The following is a 19,746-nucleotide window of genomic DNA, read 5'->3' on the forward strand; positions in this document are numbered from 1 at the left end:
TATCTAGTACCAAAGCTGGCACACAGTAGGTGTTCAATAAATACAGTAAGAACCATAATTTTGCCTCTAGCACTATAAGTTAATTTTTCCTATTTTGAAATGTATATAGATATATAGATATATATTATTTTTATGGCTTCTTTCATTCAACATTATGTTGTAAGATTCATTTATATTGCTGCATCTTGTAGTATTTCACTCATTTCTACTTCTACATTTTTTAACATATGAGCTAATATGACTAGTGCCATCATGAAAAATCTTTCACATGCACATTGGTTACAAGGCAGGACAGTAGTTTTGTTAAAAGAGGAAAGAGGGGAGTAACTGGGAACAGATAAAATGAGGATTCTTGGGTTGCTGCTCACATTCCCCCTTTACCTGAGTGGTAGTTACAAATGTGTGGTCACTTTTTGATAATTCATTAAACTCTCCACTAATAATCTGTGAATATAAAATTGTATGATACTTCATTTAAATATTTTTTTATATTACTAATAACAAGACAGTTGTGCAAATAGAAGGGAAAAGGCCAGAGATAGATTCTTGTAAATACCCTATAATGACATTATTCATATGAAAAACAAATGTCTTTATTCATTTGTATCAAATAAAAGCACATTAAAACAAAATGCATTTTTATATACTTTTTGGCAATAATGCCGAATGTTGGTGAGATGTAAGGTAAAATGCCTGGTATTAGTGAGGTGAACAAGTACAAGTTTTCTAGAAGTCCATTTGGCAATATATATCTAAAGTCTTGAAAATACGTATTATGGCTACATGGCAATTATATCACAATAAAACTGGAAAATGTATTATGTTTAAAACTTTGTCTTATGAAAATAAATTAGATAAATGTGTAAAATTACATATGTTTGTGAGAAAAAGAACCTACATATAAGGATATTCTTTTTTTCAAAAAAGATTTCATTTATTCATATTTAGAGAGAAAGGGAAAAAAGGAGAAAAGGAGAGAGATATGAATGTGGAGAGAAATATCATACCCCTGCAACTGGGGACCTGGTCTGCAGTGAGGCATGTGCCCTGACTAGGAATTGAACTGGTGACCTTTTGGTTTGCAGGACAATGCCCAAGCCACTAGTCACACCAGTCAGGGGTAGAAGGATATCTTTAATACGACTGCTTATAATGGTGAAAAGCTAAAAGCAAATTTTCAGGAAGCAATTAGCTAAACACATTATGGAATATCCATTCAGAAAAATGTATGCAACATATTTAAAGACACGAAAAAATTTTCCTAATTATTGTTAAAACAAGTAAAAAAAAACAGAAAAATGATACGTTTGTAAGAGGAGAAAGACATAAATATGCCCAGAAACAAAATCTTCAGTATAGAAACTGAAATGTTAACTTTTGTTATATTTGAGCAGTGGGTTTTTGTTTATTTTTGCTTTTGCTTTATTTTAAAAGGTCTATTACTCTCTAAACTTTCTACAGGGAATATGTATACAATTTTCAAAATTAATTTTTCACATAAATGAATTTGTCAATGAATAAGAAGTAAAATATATTAGAGAAACATCATGCAATAAATAGTATCAGAAATAATGGCTGCTCTTAGCATCCATTGGTGTGTGTTTATATATATGTTTTCACAGTATGACTTAAATTATTTGCAAATTGGTTCTTATAAGCATGTTTGAAATTCATAAGCTCCATACAGTTTGGACCAAGAAGGGAACCTCAGCCAACATTTCACAGGGCAAGTCTCCCTTTGGAAGAAAGATACTGCTCTACAATGGGGCTCTTACGCCAGTGATTATGAAACAGAAGAGCAAGTTTCACTTGTAGGACTTTTTATAAAGCTACTGTTGCTTGAAGTATGCTTTTCTTCTCTACTGTTGCGAAATACTCTCTTAAGAAAACAAAAAGTGGATATGATGTCAGATTCTCAGTCTGTGACAGCTTTTCCAATTCAAATCTGTCTCATCCTCTGAACAGAATAAATGCAAAGTATCTATGAAGAAACAATGAATCATTAGTGTGAAAGAACCACAGTCATCCAAAGTCATATACTGAGAATTAAGAAATCATTTTCCACTTTCACCAGATAAGTAACGACTTCCTCCAGGTCAGTAATGCAGCACTGACTACATCCACTCACGAGGAGGATAACCAGAGCAAACCCATTCTCACACATGGATCATCTTTTCAAGGCTGATTTACAGTCACCGTTCCCTGTCCGTTTCTGAGAAAAAGGGTCGACTTAGCCAAAAACTGCATGTTAACCCCTTCCTGGGAGCATCTCTCTCAGGAAGACCCTATGGCACACTATGAGGTACTGTTGAGTGACCATCCACACCAATTTGCTTGGACAGTTCTGGTTTGCACCCTGTGCCCCTGCATAATTCTTTATAGCAGCCCCTCCCACTCCCCAGTGTCCCAGGTCGAGTGACACATTACATGGTCACCCTATCATCCATACACAGCATATATAATGCTAGGCCTAGAGCTTGAGATAAATCCCTAAAGCCATCTACATTCCTACCTCATCTTTCCTGTGCACTGATAGTGTGGAATGAAAACCACACAGAACAGTCATGGACTCAAATGCCCCCATAAGTGGGTTAAAGCAATCTGAGCAGGAATCCATCTTTAAGGACCCATCCTCCGATGAAGTTCAAAAATTTCTAGGTAGCCAAAATCATATACTATAAGGATAAGGTAATTATTTATAAAAACTAGCCAGTCTATTGATAAATTATTAGAAGTTGTACCCCTCTAGTTATTGATCTTAATAAATTCCACGAAATGGAAGTAGATCCAAATTTCCTCTAAGCCTATATATTTCTATCTGTGCTGATGGGAAAACTCTTCCTCCAGCTTCCTCAACTAGAAAGTGTAGGTTCAAATTTGATTCTCTCTTCTCTGTCAAATTAGTTACTAAGTCCCACTGACTATTTTTAAAGTCTCTGAAATTCATTACCCACAAATCTTTTTTCAGAACACTGTACCTACTTCTCAATTGTTACAGTAGCCTTAGTCTACTTTCTATTCTTCTCCAATTCATTTTCCCACTCCTGCCACAATTATTCCACGTAAAGCAATTGCTTTAGTCCACTGCCTGCTCAAAACCCTCAGATAATATCACATTTCTCCACATGGTACTCAAGACCTTTATCCATTGCACTCAAGTCTCTCTTTCCATCCCCAATTCCAACCACACTTTCCATCAAGCACATTCTACTCAATAGTTCTCATCCCCACATAGTACCACTCGCCTAGAAGGTGTATGGAAGTGTTTGCTGACATTTGTTTGTCACAGTGATTTGAGGGTACAAAAGACACGGAGCATGGACTAAGGGCAATAAAGGTCCAGCAATGTAGGACAAGATGCCTTGCTGAAATGCCAATAGCACCCCAGATGAGACTCGTTCCCTAAACATATTATTTTCATACATGTGTGGCGCCTTTTTTTCTAAAATCAACTTAACCTCTCTCCACTGGTTCTGCATCCTCCCAAAATAATACTGTCGTTGGAAGATACATTTCAAACTGTTCTCCTATAAACACCTCAACTGACGCCATAGTCATATACAGTGTGTTCATGAGAGATAATTAAATCACTCCTACAACACACCGGTTGCCTGATTAGCACTTAGTGTATTAAATTATGATCAAGCTTCTTACCCACCTGTCATTTCACTCTATGCCCCCTCCCCCTTATCTCCTGTGTTCCCTACAATTTGAACTCCTTAAAGAAGTGGATGTTCCTTTGGTATCTCATTGATTTTTTTAAACTCAAATTTCTACTGTTTATTCTATGAATGGTTTTTGGATTAAAAGATGAAACAATGTGCCTGCATTCCTATGTGTGTATGTAAGAATGCCATTCCTTAAGTAGCTGTTTTTGGTAGTTGTTAAACTTAGAACGCAGAATACTTTCAAGTAAACTAAATATTTCAGTTACATCTTCTATCAGTAATCGTGCTTTACAGAATTCTAAAGTAAATGTATTAAATTACATATTAGTCTAAATAAGGTATTACAAACTGGGGAAATAAGCTATAGATACTGTGGTAAAGTGGAGAGAATGTGTCCAGTAAAAAACTATCTAAATTACTTTTTTTTGTTAAGTGCTATGTATGACTTACAAAGATCTGTCTAATAAGCTTATGTGTCGAGACATTTGTTATAAAAATTCAGATCTTAAAAAGTGTTCATGTGCAACATTCTTCTATATAGAAGATAAATTTAAAGTGTTCTTATCCCACTCCACTCAATTTTTTAAAGTTTAAGCCTAGACTATTTCTGTAGCACATTAAAGATATACCCCTTTGTAGTCGAAACTTTCAACCTGGTTCCCACTAAGTGGCATAAACAGTAAAATGAGGCAGATAAAAGTCAACTGCTCACGTGCACATCTGTTCATATCTGGAGCTCGGTGTCCATAGTAACCTGATGGGCAGGAATGCAGGCACTCCCCATACTGGCGCATGCCCTCTCTTCGAAGAAAGAAGAACAACTTCTGTTGACATCGGCTGCACCCATTGTCCTTTGAACAAGACAAGCAACCCTTGCAAATGGGATTTGATACATAACTAGCTGTAAAAGAAAAAAAAAGCATGTTTAATTATGAATATGATCAAACTTCTGGGCAATGTGACATGTTGTGAAGACAAGTATCTCTGACTCTTTTATTTTAATGTAGCAAATCTAAACAAAATATCCTCTGAGACCCCCCAGAAAAATGATTAATTCACAACCAAATTCAGAAAGAAAGAGGAAATTCAGAGCCAGAGTTGAGGCTGGAAGCTCAAACTGAATGGCTCATGGAGACGTTAAGCCAGACAGAAGCAGACTTCATGGCAGGGACCTAAACCAGACCAAGAAAGATGCACATAAAGAGGTGACCCTTGATGGGCTTTCAGTCGAAATGGCAACACAGGTACACATGGCTCGCCTCCTTGCACAACCACATCAAAATTACATATAGAACAACCATCATTCAGAATCATCAGAAATTGAGCAGAATAGAAGTTCTACAACTAAGGAATTAGAGAAGAAACCATATCAAGACTGATTAGGGGCGAAGTCAGAGAATAGCCTAGTCCCACATCAACATGTGATAAATAAAAATCAAGAGGGATATCTCAGGATCGAGAAGTTCCAGAACCACACCAGGTTCCTCAGACCAGTGTTCCAGTGCCAGGAAGATAAGTCTCTGTAAGTTCTGGCTGTAAAAACCAGCAAGAATCGATAATGCAGAAGACAGATTCTGCTGGACTCCTCGGCAGATCTTCTTAAAGGGCCCAGGCACAAACTTATCCAGGCTCACTCCCTGTGAGCTTCAGTTCTGGGGCAGCAGCTCAAAAGGCACCAGAGGCATACCAGCAAGAACTGAATTGTCCAGCATCAGGGCAAAAGCCAGCAGGGGGCGGGTTGGCTTTCTCCCAGACAGAAGTGCTTGCAAAGTCCATTGTTCCTTTTCTGAGCCCTTTCCCCAGACAGCCACAGAGCCAGCAGGTGAGGGCCATATCTGAGACTCCATAAACCTGGCTCACACTGTTTTCCCCACCCTGGTAATTCTCTGAAGCTCTCCCCCACCCAATATTTATGCCCATCCAAGCTGATTCCAGTGGATTTTTCATAAAAGTGACTTGTCTTGGCCCATGCTTCAGATTTTCCTAAATTCTATCAAACAAGCAGCATCTGGCTTCAGTAAGCCCTGTGTCTCTCACTAAGCTACCCCTGCCCAGCACTAGCATCAGCCAGCTATATTCAGAGCTTAGCCTTTCCTGGGCACCTCCAAGCCCAGCACAAGTAGCGGCCATCTGCAGATTGCTTAATAGCTTATGCTGTGTACTCTGCACAAAACATAGGCGGTGGCTGACCTTGAATGTGCCAAAAACAATCAAGGCTCAACTACAAGAGAAAGGTGTACTCAGCCTACACAGTGGGTGCACCTTGAGCACCCAGCCTGGGTAATAGAGGAGGCTGTGCTACTAGACACCTACTACAGAACACCTACTACATTAGGCTACTCTATCAAACCTGAGAGATACTGCAGTTCTACCTAATACATAGAAACAAACCCAGGAAGGCTGCCAAAATTAGGAGACAAAGAAACATGGCCTAAATGAAAGAACAGAACAAAACTCCAGAAAAAGAACTAAACAAAATGGAGATAAGCAAACCACTAGATGCATAGTTCAAAACATTGGTAATAGAAATGCTCAAGGAACTTAGTGAGGACCTCAACAGCATAAAAAGGATCTAGTCAAAAATGATAGATACACTAAGTGAAATAAAGAACAATTTACGGGGAATCAACAGTACAGTGGATCATGCCAAAATTCAAATCAGAGATTTGGGACATAAAGAAGCAAAACATAACCAATTAGAACAGAAAAAAATGAAGACAGTGTAAGTAGCCTGTGGGACAACTTCAAGTGTACCAATATTTGCATCATGGGGGTGCTGGAAAGAGAATAGAAAGAGCAAGAAGTTGGAAACTTATCTGAAATTATAACAAAAAATTTCACTAACTTTGTGAAGGAAATAGATGCACAAATCCAGAAAGCACAGAGAATCCTAAACTAGATGAAATCAAAGAGGCCCACACTAAGACACATTATAGTTAAAATGCCGAGCATTAAATACAAAGGGAAAATCTTAAAAACAGCAAGAGAAAAGCAGTTAGTTACCTGCAAGGGAGCTCTTATAAGACTGTCAGCTGATTTTTCAAAAGAAACTTTGCAGGTCTGGAGGGATTGGCAAGGAATACTCAAACTAATGAAAAGCAAGGACCTTTGATTCTAAATGATAGGTTTACTGTACCCAGCAAACCTATCATTTAGAATAAAAGGAGAGATAAAGAGCTTCCCAGAGCAACAAAAGGCAAAGGAGCTCATCACCACCATACCAGTATTATAAGAAATGTCAAAGGGTCTTCCTGAGGAAGAAAAAGAAGAACAATAACAATATGAACAATAAAATTATGACAAAATATCTATCAGCAATTGAATCTAAAAAAAAACAAAATAAACAAGCAGAACAGAAACAGAATCATAGATACATACAAGGTTTTGATGGTTGCTAAAGGGGAGAGGAGTTGGGGGGTGGGTGAAAAGGTAGGGTGATAGGGGAAAAGCTGAAGAGATTAGGAAGTGCAAATTGGTAGGTACAGAATAGGCCTGGGATATAAGGTACAGCATAGGAAACATAGTAGCCAAAGAACACATAAGCATGACCCATGGACATGGACAGTGGTGTGAAAATTGCCTGATGAGGGGGCTGGTGGGCAGAGGGGGACAAAAGGGGGAAAATTGGGACAACTGTAATATCATAAACAATAAAATATAATTTTTTAAAAAAGAGAGTTGACACTTGGCTCTCTTTATGCAGACTGGAGTCATGAGAGCTATTTGTTCATGTAACAAGCACTAGAAGCCCCCACTCCAACCAGCCAGAGGAAAAGATTCCAACCCTGAATTAGGGACAACTGTAAGGGGATGAGCAGGGAAGCAAGAAAATATAACCCATGAGAAACAAGTACCCACGCCTGAAAGACACCCAAGAGTGGGATCCAAGCCTAAATTACTGATGCAGTGTGGAGTTCCTAAGTCAAGAGGTTAACATTAAAACTTGTCTAAATCAAAGAAAACCCACCAAGAAAAAAAAGTCTGAAAGTGCCCTACTTTTTTTTTATAATCCTAAGGCCTGGAACTTCCAAGGAAAACCACCTTAACATCAAATTGTACAAGTCACATGTACAGGCAAACCATCGTGAGGAAGTTATCAGTCTCAGTTCCGAGAGAGAGATTTCACACCTAAAGAATAAGAAATAGCCCTGGCTGGTGTAACTCAGTGGATTGAGCATGGGCCTGCAAACCAAAGGATTGTGGTTCGATTCCCAGTCAGGGCACATGCCTGGGTTGCAGGCTAGTTGCCAGTGGGGAATGCGCAAGAGGCAACCATACATTGATATTTCTCTCCCTCTCTCCTTCCCTCCCCCCTCTAAAGATAAATAAATAAAATCTTTAAAAAAGGAATGAGAAATAACAGAAAAGTCTAAAAGAGGCTTTTAAATGAGAATCTTCTGGATATTTGAAAAGATAAAGTAAGGACTGGAAATCACATCAGAAGAACAATACCATAAAAATAATGTGCAAAAATTAGGAGCAAATGAAAATTCTAAAACTGACCAAATGGCAGACTAGAAGAGAGGCAATGAACTGGAAAACAGGTTTAAATAACTGTAGTAAAAAACAATATAAAAATGAAAATGTAAAAAGGGTAAGAAGCATGAGAGAAAACAATGAAAAGTCTCTAATACATGAGTATTGGGTGTTGCAGAATCAAATAAAGAAAACGAGGAAGACATAATATTCAAAGCAGTCATGGCTAATTAGTTTCCTAGATAATGTCTCCTCCTACAGACTTAATTCCAACCCTCACTCTTGTGAGTTCCACTAACCTCATAACTCAGAGCTACTTATGGCAACCCAACCCCCCCCCTTTCTCTACTTCATGCTACATTCTCTTGTTGAGTCTATTTTCTTGCTTTTGTACTTATTGTAGAATTTCTGTTACATCTTACTCTGGTGAGATAATTAGGACTTATAGAGCATTTTCACATAATGATTTTATGTGAAAATAAGCCTATAGTATTTACAATTTCCCCCGCTGCCTTCTGAAGTGGTTTCATTCTGATATTACTATTGGTGTTCTGAGCAGGATGCAAGGAGTGAGCATGGAAGTTTCAAAAACTAGGATACAGCTCAACTTCTCTGTATAAAAAAAAACTGGTAAAATCAGGGATGAGAGTAGGGCGCAGAAAACTGAGAGAAACAGAACTGGGTATATGCAGTGGCTGTATCATGATGAAATGGCTTTGGCAGGGTAGGTGGACTGGGGAAAACCCCACTCACTTTTATTTAGTTATTAATTATTTACTGTTATTTTTAAATCCTCACTTGAAGATATGTTTATTGATTTTATTTTTTGTTTTGATTTAATCTTCACTGTATTTTTTTCCATTACCATGTAGTCCCCATATACTCCCTCCCCGCAGCAATCACCACACTGTTGTCCATGTCCACGAGTCCTTTTTCCTTTTTGATCTTAAAGAAAGAAAAGGAGGGAGGGAGGGAGGGAGAGAAACATCGATGTGAGACAGAAACATCAATAAGCTACCTCCCACACACGCCCCTGTCGGTGATGGAACCCACACCCTAGGTATGTGCCCTGACAGGAGATTGCACCCACAACCGTTTGGTATAGGGGACAATGTGCTAACCAACTCAGCCACCTGTCCAGGTTGAACCCAACTCATTTCAACTTTGGGGCCGTCTAAAAACAGAACCCCCCTTAAGCACAAAGACCCAATGGCATGATATTTGAAAAGGCAATATTATGGTTATCCAAATGCCAACTTAGCTCCATCAGCAAAGAGAGAATTTGGAAGATTGACATACACAGCAGCATGGTTTAGGAGAAGCCTCTTTGCACCACAGCCCCGGGAAGCTAAGGCTGAGGCTGTACTTAACCTCAGTTCAGAGTTAAACCAAGTGCTCTTTATCACCGTAAATCACACTCCATAGTAAAAAGTATGGAAAAACGAGAAGTTACAGAACTAAGAGAATCCACATAAATTAAAGGCTTTTTGTTTTGCTCTGTGTTTATGTATCAGATGCCAACTTTCATCTTGACCACAAAGGTTTCAGAATCAACAAAGCGTTCTCTACATTTTTTAAAGGTATTCTGAAAATCATTAAAAGCATTGCTTTATTTACTTGAACCTTGACGGGCTAAATGAAAATGAATTAGGGAATACTTATCTGAGTGTGTATCTTCGATAGCTTTATAACCCTAAACAAGGAATTCTCTTAAACAAAAGTGATGTGAGCTCCACCCAAACTAAGTGCCTTCTCTTCCTTCCCTCCCGTCTTCTTTAGTTATTAATTGTGCTCCTCAATGCTGAAGGGCACGGCACGGGCACATATAATTTTTGCAATTTGAAGTTTCATGCCCCAAACTTCAAATAGACTTTTTCAGTTTAATTAACCATTGTCTGGTATCTACTACCCTAGTAGACTCTATGTGGTAAATCAAGAGCTTTACAATTTAACTAAAACTTCGTCCCTATGATGACTACACCAATCCCTGTATCTACCATCAGGCAAGAATACACCTTCGAACTTGACTAAAGTAATTTATTTTGTCAGGATCTTACTAAGCTGAATGGTTCTGCCTATTGCTTTGAGATTTCATTCAAGTGTGCAGGTGAATAAACAGACCTTAATTCTCAGCTCTGATGACCATGTTTATTTGCTCTCTCCGTAAGCTTCAACTTTTCCTTCCCTAAAACCTGCTGAGACCCAGGGCCTCATCATTCCAACCAAAACACTTTTCTCGAACTAGACCCACCCAAAAGTGTAAAGCTGAAATATATCACTTAAAAGATGAAAAATCCTCCAAAAGTTGTTAGCAGTATTAACACGAATACATGCATATCTTTAAAGGAGTATGTGGAGACAGGAAACAAGACAAATTTGAGGCAGAAGTCAGGTAACAACACCTATATCACTAACAAGTATATCAAGAGAGAAAAACAGTGTAAATAGAACTCTTTACTTTTGATTCTAATTATTTGTTGTGCATCCCTTTAAACTGAAAGGTTTTTTTTACATGAATCTTGGTATCTTAAGTTTGACCCTTTGTTAAATCAAGTTCAGTTATTTACATTTTATCCCATAGAGCATTTTGTGTAGGTGTTGAATGCCCATCTGTTCCTAATATACTCCTAACATTTTGTTAAAGGGCTCCCCTGTTTCTGGAGTTAGCCCAGGCCAAGCAGTAAGAAACCTAAATTCCTTCTAAGTGAAGACATCCATTCCTGACAAAAGGTACAGATTTCTAATTTTGCACATAATGGGTCTGACAATGGGCTGTTGGCATCTTATCCTCACTCCATATTTGCTCCTTAAATAACATTATAAGCTCAAAAGATTTTTTAAATTAATAATTCCTATGAACTTAACTGATCAAGTTTATCATGAAATTGTTAATTTTTGTCTCTGCTCCATTCCAAATTCAAGATCCTAAAAACAAAACCCCTATCTCTGGCACCAATAACATGTCAGATCTTACACAAATCAAGCTGGGCATAGACCCTTCCACCAGAACTTGGCAACACTGGGTTAAAAAAAAAAACCCTCATAACCATGTGTACTGCCACACTCAAAGTCAACCGCCACACTCAAAGAGGTCATGAATTGAGTCACACAAGATTTGACCAAAAGAAGAAATGCTTATCTCTCAGACACTTAGCTTAGTTTCACATTTCGTTGTAAGTATTTATAGAAAATATCACCATGAAACATGTAATCTGATCTTTGACACAAAGACAAATTTTAACACTCCAGATGTCCACTATTCCCATCATCATGCCCTCGACAAGAGATAAATATTAAATTTAACAATGTTAATAAAGCTTAGACAGATATGCATTTCTACATGCCCATTAAAGTTTCAGAGGGCTCAATTAACATGAATTGAATCTAGAAAAAATTGAACATGATAATAAAGGGCAAATGTATCAAAAATTCCAAAATTTTAGAACCTCTGTAATTAAACCATATTTTCTCAATCTCTTTTTATCTTTTGTCATAAATTCTTCAATAATAATATTTTAGGTCAAAGTCTTACAAAACTGACTTCTTAAATTACTAACTTTGAGAAATTCATATTAATTGGCTGCTTGAAAATGTTATTATTTGATCATTAATAATACCATTTAATCCACCTAAAATATGTTAGTTAGGAATGAAAGACCTAATATATCCTTATCTCTAGATGTATTCCTTGGAAAAATAATATGTTTAAAAAGTTATATCCCCCAAAACATGAAAATTATCTCTAGAGATGAATATTCTTAATGACAACCGGATTAAAGGTCATTAATCAGATGATTTGGCTTCTCTTACCAAAACTCAAATAAAGCCACTAGGAGATCTTAAAACATGAAGGAAGTGCTAAGATCTCAAACACAAAACATGAAGAAAATTAACACAATTATCAACTTCTAATTACTCTCCAGCACCAGGACCGTTTGACCCATAATCCTCACAGATGGGCATCGGAGAAGTGCATTCACCGTCACGATGAACTATGGCCTCGGTGTGGTTCACTGGATGGGACACTTCTCACACAGTGTGGGGGAGTGGAAAGTTTCAAGTTTGACTTAACTGAGACATCCCAGGGAAGCCCAGAATATCAATAACTGGAGATCAAGGAAATATGGTGAACCGAGATATGGCTGCAAAATAAATGTGGATGGAGTCTTACCTGGGTCTGTTTGAGGACACAACAGACATTTTAAGAACATGGAAAACATTTTGCTTTTCATTTAATAAGTCACAGACTTCACTAACATCCAAGACAGACTGCAAAATGGGAGGAGACTGTATACATGGTGCCAGGTGGACACTGGAAATATCAAGGGGAATACCTTGTAAAGTATACGACTGTCTAACCACTATGCTGTACACTTAAAACTAATACAAAAAATACTGAATGTAAAATGTAATTGAAAAGTATAATTCAAAATTTTTTTGAGGTAAAAAAAATCTCAAAAAGAAAAAAAAAACTGATGGAGAGTGAAAGCAGGTACCAAAGCAAACCATCACTACAGTCATCGGAGGAAAAATAACTTTGGTTCAACACATTTTACCTTGAGGCAAAGAAGTATTCCTTCAACAAAATTTCACCCAAGTGTAAGTAGCTAAAGCAGATGTGGGCTGCACATCTAGTGGCGGGGCCACAGATTTCCCGAAAGAGCTTCTGAATGCACCTCAATTGCCATGCAAGGTACTCAGGTGCTCTCGGTCAGCACCACGAGGTCCTGACCCCACCACCGGGCCCAGGAGCACAGAGAAGCTGCAGGGATGCTGAGATGGGCCTGTGACTGCCAGTTCTGTGCACAGCTCTACAGCCAGTCCCACCCCAGCCTACGCCAGAGTGAGAAGGTCGGGCAGAACTTGAGAATGCAAATGGGTTGTATGGGATTCAGAAATTCTTCAGGGACATGTTTCCAAAATGGCCATTAATACCCATCTCAAGTAGAAAGACAAGACACACATACAGATAAGTAGCTATGTGTAGACCTGGTAGAAAAATTAAAATCCCAAGTCCTCAGTTTAGCATGCACAATTCCCTAAATGATGGATTTTTCCTAATTAACACGCGCTTTGGAAATCAAGCCCCAATCCTTTTCCCCCTCCTGGAAACTCTTTGACATAGAAAAAAATCCTAATGCACATCCCTACACTGGATATAAATTCTGACAGGTAACGGGAGTGGGGGGGTATGTACAACTGAAGACCAGAACACTCTCACCACGAAACAAAGCTATGAAAGCAGGCAAAAACAGGCCACCAGAATCATGAGCGCTTCAGCTCCTACAACTGCTAAGGCCAATCACATTAATTAGTTGATGAAGTCAGAAAAAAATATATAAGATGGTCTGAGACTGCTCATATTCCCAAAGATATACGAGTACGGTGTTTTGAAACAAGGGAAAATTTGTATCCTATGTTGTATAAAATAAGCCATCTATTTCTCACACCAAACAGAAAGCAGGCTTACAGTTAGAACGCGTGCGATGCTGTGAGCCGTAGCTAGAAAGTTGCGTTGTGTAGATGACTTGTGCCAAGTGTTGGCCTGGCCTTTCCCAATACACTTGAAAGACCCTGTTGACGAAGTGTTGGTGCTAATGGTAAGTCCAGCATGAGCAGATCTAAATATATACATTTACAAAGATTGTGAAACCTCCACTTTCACATGGCTCCATGTTTACACAAAGAGATAGTCCAATTATTTAAATATAAAAAACAAACTGGTCACAAACAGACCAGATTGTTTCTCCATAAAATACTTAAATACTTCTAGTGCTAGCACTGTTTCAAAATAGTTTTGCATACTTCCTAAATACTGTGTAATATTTACACTAAATGTAAGTGTCCTAGTCTCGGACCTATCCAACTGCCTGTAGGGGAAAAATCTCCCCTTCCTGCCTATCCAAAGATTTCCCTGTTTTTTCAGCAGGGAGGAGGGATACGATGGAGTCTATCTAGTGTATATTCCCATCACATACAAGCTGCTGACTGTGCCTCATATACCACCTGCTTCCTAGAACAGAAATTAGTTTGCCAACTCCTGCTTATTCCACTATTTTCATTTTAAAACAATAAGTGGAAAGGAAACGGGATGGCTTACTTGGTGTCATAAACACAACCCTCAAGAAGAACCAGTGTCATAACTAACCAGATTAAAGGCTCCAAGGGTTTTAGATGTGGAAACTTCCGTGGCTCAAACCACTGCCTTTCAAAATTGAGAAACAGCACTCTGCTAGCTACTGTCCTCGAGAAAAGTTTCTTCAAACAAAGATAATAAAATGTTTTTTAAGTTGCTTTAATGAAAAACACAGTAACAAACCCTTAGGGTTGGCAAACAATATTATGAAAGAATTATTCAGGAATAGACTGTGATGCAAAAAAAAAATAAAAGTGAAAGCCCTATTGGATTCAGTGTAGGCCACCGTGGGTAAAAATATCACATACGTTTACAAAAATCAGAACAGCTCGTTACTAAATCTCCACACCTACGTAGGATTTGTGGTTCTCAACAAGTTTTTCATCCGCTGTCTGCATTTCACGTTTACAAACAGCTAGTTTTAGCATGTTTTGTTGATTTGCTCACTGCACAGCAATACATACCTTAGACCTACTTTGACATCTAGCTTTTTAATTATTCTTATTCTAAGAAACTTTTGTCTTCTCAGAGGAAGAAATGAAAAAGAGAAGGGTAAACATGGGGGCTGTGGGAGGAAATAAAATGAACTTTGGGGAATATGCTATATGACAAGTTGCAGGTTCCTGCTTTCATACTTTCTGAAAGTCATGTTTAGTACTCACGATTTTTGTTTATTCAAATAAACAAACAGGTCAAAGAACTTAGGAAACCTTTCCAAGGTCATATGGTTTGTTAATGACAAATTTGCATTCGGCTCCAGCTTCTGATTTCAAAAGCCATCCTATTTCCCCATGAACAAATGTATGCGGAGCATTCAGGAGGCGGGGACAGAATGCACTATGCCACGATTAAACTGTGAGAATTTCTTTCATCAGGCTGTTCCCTCGTAATTTGCTCACTGGCTCTTTATTTTTGCTGTAGCTACAAAGAGAACAATCAGTTACTTTTGATGATTAGTGACAAAGACCACTATACCAATTCTTTCCTAACATAACTAGGACAACATTAAGTCTCATAAACCAACAGAGGTAAGATGTCTACCAAGGCACTGCAGAATAAAACAGCTGATACATCTTTTAGAAAAGGATAATGGGGGAAACTGAGTTACAGGCTTCTTGTGGTAGAGGTTAAAGGGAAGGCTTCTGAGTTACAAATGCAAAGTCTTTACCTATTTGGTCATACAGCAAAAACCCAGCACTTTTTAAATAAGGATCTCCACTGGACAAGTTCAAAGTGAAAAAAAAATCACCCCCAAACCATGCAATTTCCTGCAAATGGGCCACTCGGCTCACTGTCTTTGAAGACAGATCCTGGCCTGGCCAAAGGGCCTTTGAAGTAGCACAGCAAGCACACCTATATAATTAGAAAGGCTGGGTAAGCCTTCGAATGACCAAAACTAGATTGTAAAGATGCACAAAAGGAAGAAGGTCTGGACTGAGGGGCTGACACAAGGAAGAGAAACCTCCGTGTGAGACTGATTTGGAGAGCAACTCGCCACTGCTCACCGAGCACGGTGCTCCACTCCCTCCAAGCCTTGGGAGCCACAGGCAAACCCCAAACATGTGAATGGGATGCTAAATAGTGTTTAGTCACTTTCAAAGAATGGTAAAACTATATGTAGATGAGTATACAAACACAAATGTATACATAGACATGTTACACGTGCATATAGATATAGATATGTGTAGGCGTATTAGGTGTGTATACAAATATTTGCATGTACTATTTTTCTGAATCATTTGATTGTAACTTATAGATGCTATGCTTTTCTGTCTTTAGGTTTGTCAGTGTTCACTACGTATTTTCGAAATCCAAGGGCACTGTCTTGTAACAGTCATATTGATACAATACTATTTTTAATCCATGGTCTATATTCAATTATCCCAATAACAACCTTTATAACTATTTTTCTCCAAGACTAGAATTTCGTCCAAGATTACGCATTGCATTAGGTTGTCCTTTTAGTCCCATTTAATCTGGGATACTTCCTCTTTCATGAGCTTCATGTTTTAGAAGAGAATAGGTCAGTTATTCAAAGAATGTGCATTCAGGTTTATCTAGTGTTCCCTCATGATGGGACATGCATTGGGGGGAAAATGTATAAAATGTTATGTCCTCTTGTTGTGCACATCAAGTAACAGAAGATGGATTTGGCTGCATTATTGGTGATGTTAACTTTGATCTCTGGTTAAGACAGTGCCTGCCAGGTTTCTTCATTTTATTTTATTTTTATTTTTTGGATTCTGTTTATTTATCTTTAGGGAGAGGGGAATGGAGGGAGAAAGAGACTTGCCTCTCTCATGGCCTCAACCCTGGGACTAGATCAGCATCCCAGACATGTGCCCTGAGAGGGAATCGAACTGGCAACTTTTTGGTTTGTGGGAAAACGCCCGACCCACTGAGCTACACCAGTCAGAGCCAGGTTTCTACATTTTAAAGTCACTGTTTTCCCTCTGTAATAAGTTTTTGAGGAGATACAGTAAGACTGTGTAAGTATCACTTTGGCACCCATTGATGATTCTTGCCCAAATCAACCATTATTCTGGTGGTTATCAAAGGTGGTTTTGTAATGCCATCATTCCTCCCGCACTCCTTAGAGGGCATTCCGTGGTTAGAAGGACCTCCCCTTCTCCCTTCAATTGTTTGTCTGCATATTTGTTCATATCAGTAGAGAATCCTGGACTTTATTCAGTGGACTACAATCTGTTCCCGTACTGACACTGGATTTATCCTAGATTTGTTCAGTGGGACTCCTGCCAGGTGCAGTGGTTCTGAAATTGTATTTGATGTGCACAGCACCAAGTGCGGGGGGTAGAGAAGGAGACCTCATTTACCCAGGGAGAGCTAAGAATGGTGGTAACATGAGTTGGGTCTTGAAGAGATGGCAGGAGTTCACCAGTTGCAGGAGGATATCCCAAGGACAGGGAAGAGTCGATTCATTAAGGTAGGCACAGGGTTGGGGAATACAAAGACAAAAGGTCCAGGACATCTGATAAATCCTGGCCTAAGTTATCAACAATGCATCTTCTGGACAACTGCAGAAACAACAGAAAAAGCCACTCAATATTTAACTTGGCTACAGGAAGAATTTATTCAAAATAGGAACGTTACTATGTTACCATGTGGTTTTTTAATAGTAGAATACAGAGACCGTGACCCTAGAAGCATAATCTAATACTTTAAAAGTGTATATTTTCAGAAGTTTGGAAGGAAACAGGTTTGGGTTTACAGCTAATGTTTCTAAATTAAAATTCAAGAATAAATCATATAAAAAACTAACTCACAAGGTGAAATGTCACCAGTTCAATTCCCAACCAGGGCATATGCCTAGGTTGCAGCCCTATCCAGTCAGGGCAGGAGGCTGCAATCCAGATTAATGTTTCTCACATCAACGTTTCTCTCCCTCCCCTTCTCCCTTCCATCCCTGTATCTCTAAGACTAAATAAAATCTTTAAAATAAACAAACAAAAATAAAAGCTAATCTCATTTTTAAAAAAATCATAATTACACTTGCTTCTTCTATCTACATCTATGTTTCTATCTACGCGCACACTGATCTGTAAGTAAAAAGCTATGGAAAAACACATTCATATATTTTGGGTCAATCTTTTGAAAGTTTATTGCAGACCTCACAATATTTCAGGCTGTATTCTTCAGCATGCAACTTCTGAGAATGCAGACATTGTCTTATATCATCACAATGCCATTGTCAGGCCTCAGAAACTGACATGAGTAAGATAATATTACTAATCTGTTGATATTTATAATTGCTCAGCTATCCCCAAAATTCTCTATTTTTCATCTACTCAGACACTAATGAGGACCATGCATGGCATTTGGATTGTTTCTTTAGTCCTTTTAGTTTGGAACACCTTTTGCCCACTTTTTAAAAAACTTTCTTTACATTAAGATATTTAGAGTCCAGGCCAGTTATTTTGTAGAATATCCTACAATACACATTTGAATGACTGTAGCCACATAATTAGACTCACCATTTAGCCATCATTGATATGATCATTTAATTCAAGCAGGTATTATCATTATCCCGACACTATTAGGTGAAAGTGTATTGGGAAAACATATCACCCAAGAGATTCCTTATTAATTCCAAAAGGAGGAGCTGCCTTTATAATGAGAAGAGTTAGCCAAATCCACATTAACCACGTGATCAAACAGAACATCGCCAAGAATGGGACCAACTGTACCATGGGCCTCCTGATGTAACAAAATTGGGAGCACAGGTATGTGTAGAATTCTTCTCCATAGAAAGAGTCAATGGATAGATATCAAGAGGTATTGGGGCTCTGCTCAGTATAAGAGCTGATCATGAGGCTCATATGCATAGTCCAACATGGGTGTGCATACCCACACTCCCCAAGAGATTAGAGTGAAAGGGGAAGTTAGATATTGTCTGAGAAAAACAGTTGGTCATTGTGGTGCAGAAGCATTTCTAGGGCCACTGCATATGGCCATGCACGCTATACAGCTCTAAGGGGCACTATTCACTTATGCAGAGAACCTCTACCTAGAACGAATAGAAACCAGAGGTTCCCACCTGACGACCACGAATCCTAATGCAGTCTGTAGAAACATTTTGTTTACCCACACCACATTTTTCCCTCTACAATTTTTAATGGAAATTCAGACTTTTTCTTGAACAAGCAGATGGTGTGGCCCACATTCCCGTTAGATAACAATAGGCCCGAGCTGTAGAGCAGCTGCCTCCCTATGACACGAGCTACACCTACTATCTCAGTGGATCACTCTCCACAGTCAAGCACATGGCCTGCCTCACTCACAGAAGTGGCCACTGGGCCTCTGAGGATCACCTTCCACAAAGGAGACAAGGCACTAGAGTTCGTGTTGCCAAACACATTTTCCTAACACCCAGTTCACTTACTCACTGAGTCGTCTTACAAACCAATGCAACTGTTCTCTCTGTGAATTAGTAATTCTGGGGTAGTAGCTTTTTCACTATGGTCTATAGAGACTGGTTGGCATAAAGAGAAATAGATGTTACCATATTAAGTCATATTGATGAAAACCAAATTACATTCAAGCATTCAACTATTATAAATATTTAAATGTACCCCAATTTTGTGCATAGATTAATACCAAAAAATCACTTTGTAATATTGTCTGTACATTTTATAGAACAACTAAAAAGAATCTCCTAGAAAGGCTATGTGACAAAGTCAGAAACTCCAAAAAAATAGTTATTAAACAAAGCAACACACTGGAAAAAATTATGGCAACATACAAAAATGGTAGATATTTCTGTAGAATGAACACCTGCAAATCAACATAAAGTCCTTCTAGAAGAGAAAGTAAGGAATATAAACAAACAAAAAATAGAAATGACCAACAATGAAATGGAAAGATACACACAAAAATGTGTTCAACCTCATTAGTGACAAAAATGCAAATTAAACACTCAAAGTCACTACATATTAAGGTTTATGACAT

General features: G+C 38.3%; 1 protein-coding gene across 1 annotated transcript in view; it reads right to left on the reverse strand.

Moving 5' to 3' along the window:
* RSPO2 (R-spondin 2) overlaps window positions 1-19,746 on the reverse strand; it is a 139,520-nt gene that overhangs the window by 63,779 nt on the left and 55,995 nt on the right. The window contains exon 3 of the mRNA XM_037048395.1: window positions 4,381-4,569. Within this exon, the coding sequence (XP_036904290.1) occupies window positions 4,381-4,569 (189 nt within the window). The remainder of the gene's footprint in view (window positions 1-4,380; window positions 4,570-19,746) is intronic.

The sequence above is a fragment of the Sturnira hondurensis genome, unplaced genomic scaffold, assembly GCF_014824575.4.
Source record: "Sturnira hondurensis isolate 20B ecotype Veracruz unplaced genomic scaffold, ASM1482457v3 Scaffold0006413, whole genome shotgun sequence".
In the NCBI taxonomy this organism is placed as follows: Eukaryota; Metazoa; Chordata; class Mammalia; order Chiroptera; family Phyllostomidae; genus Sturnira; species Sturnira hondurensis.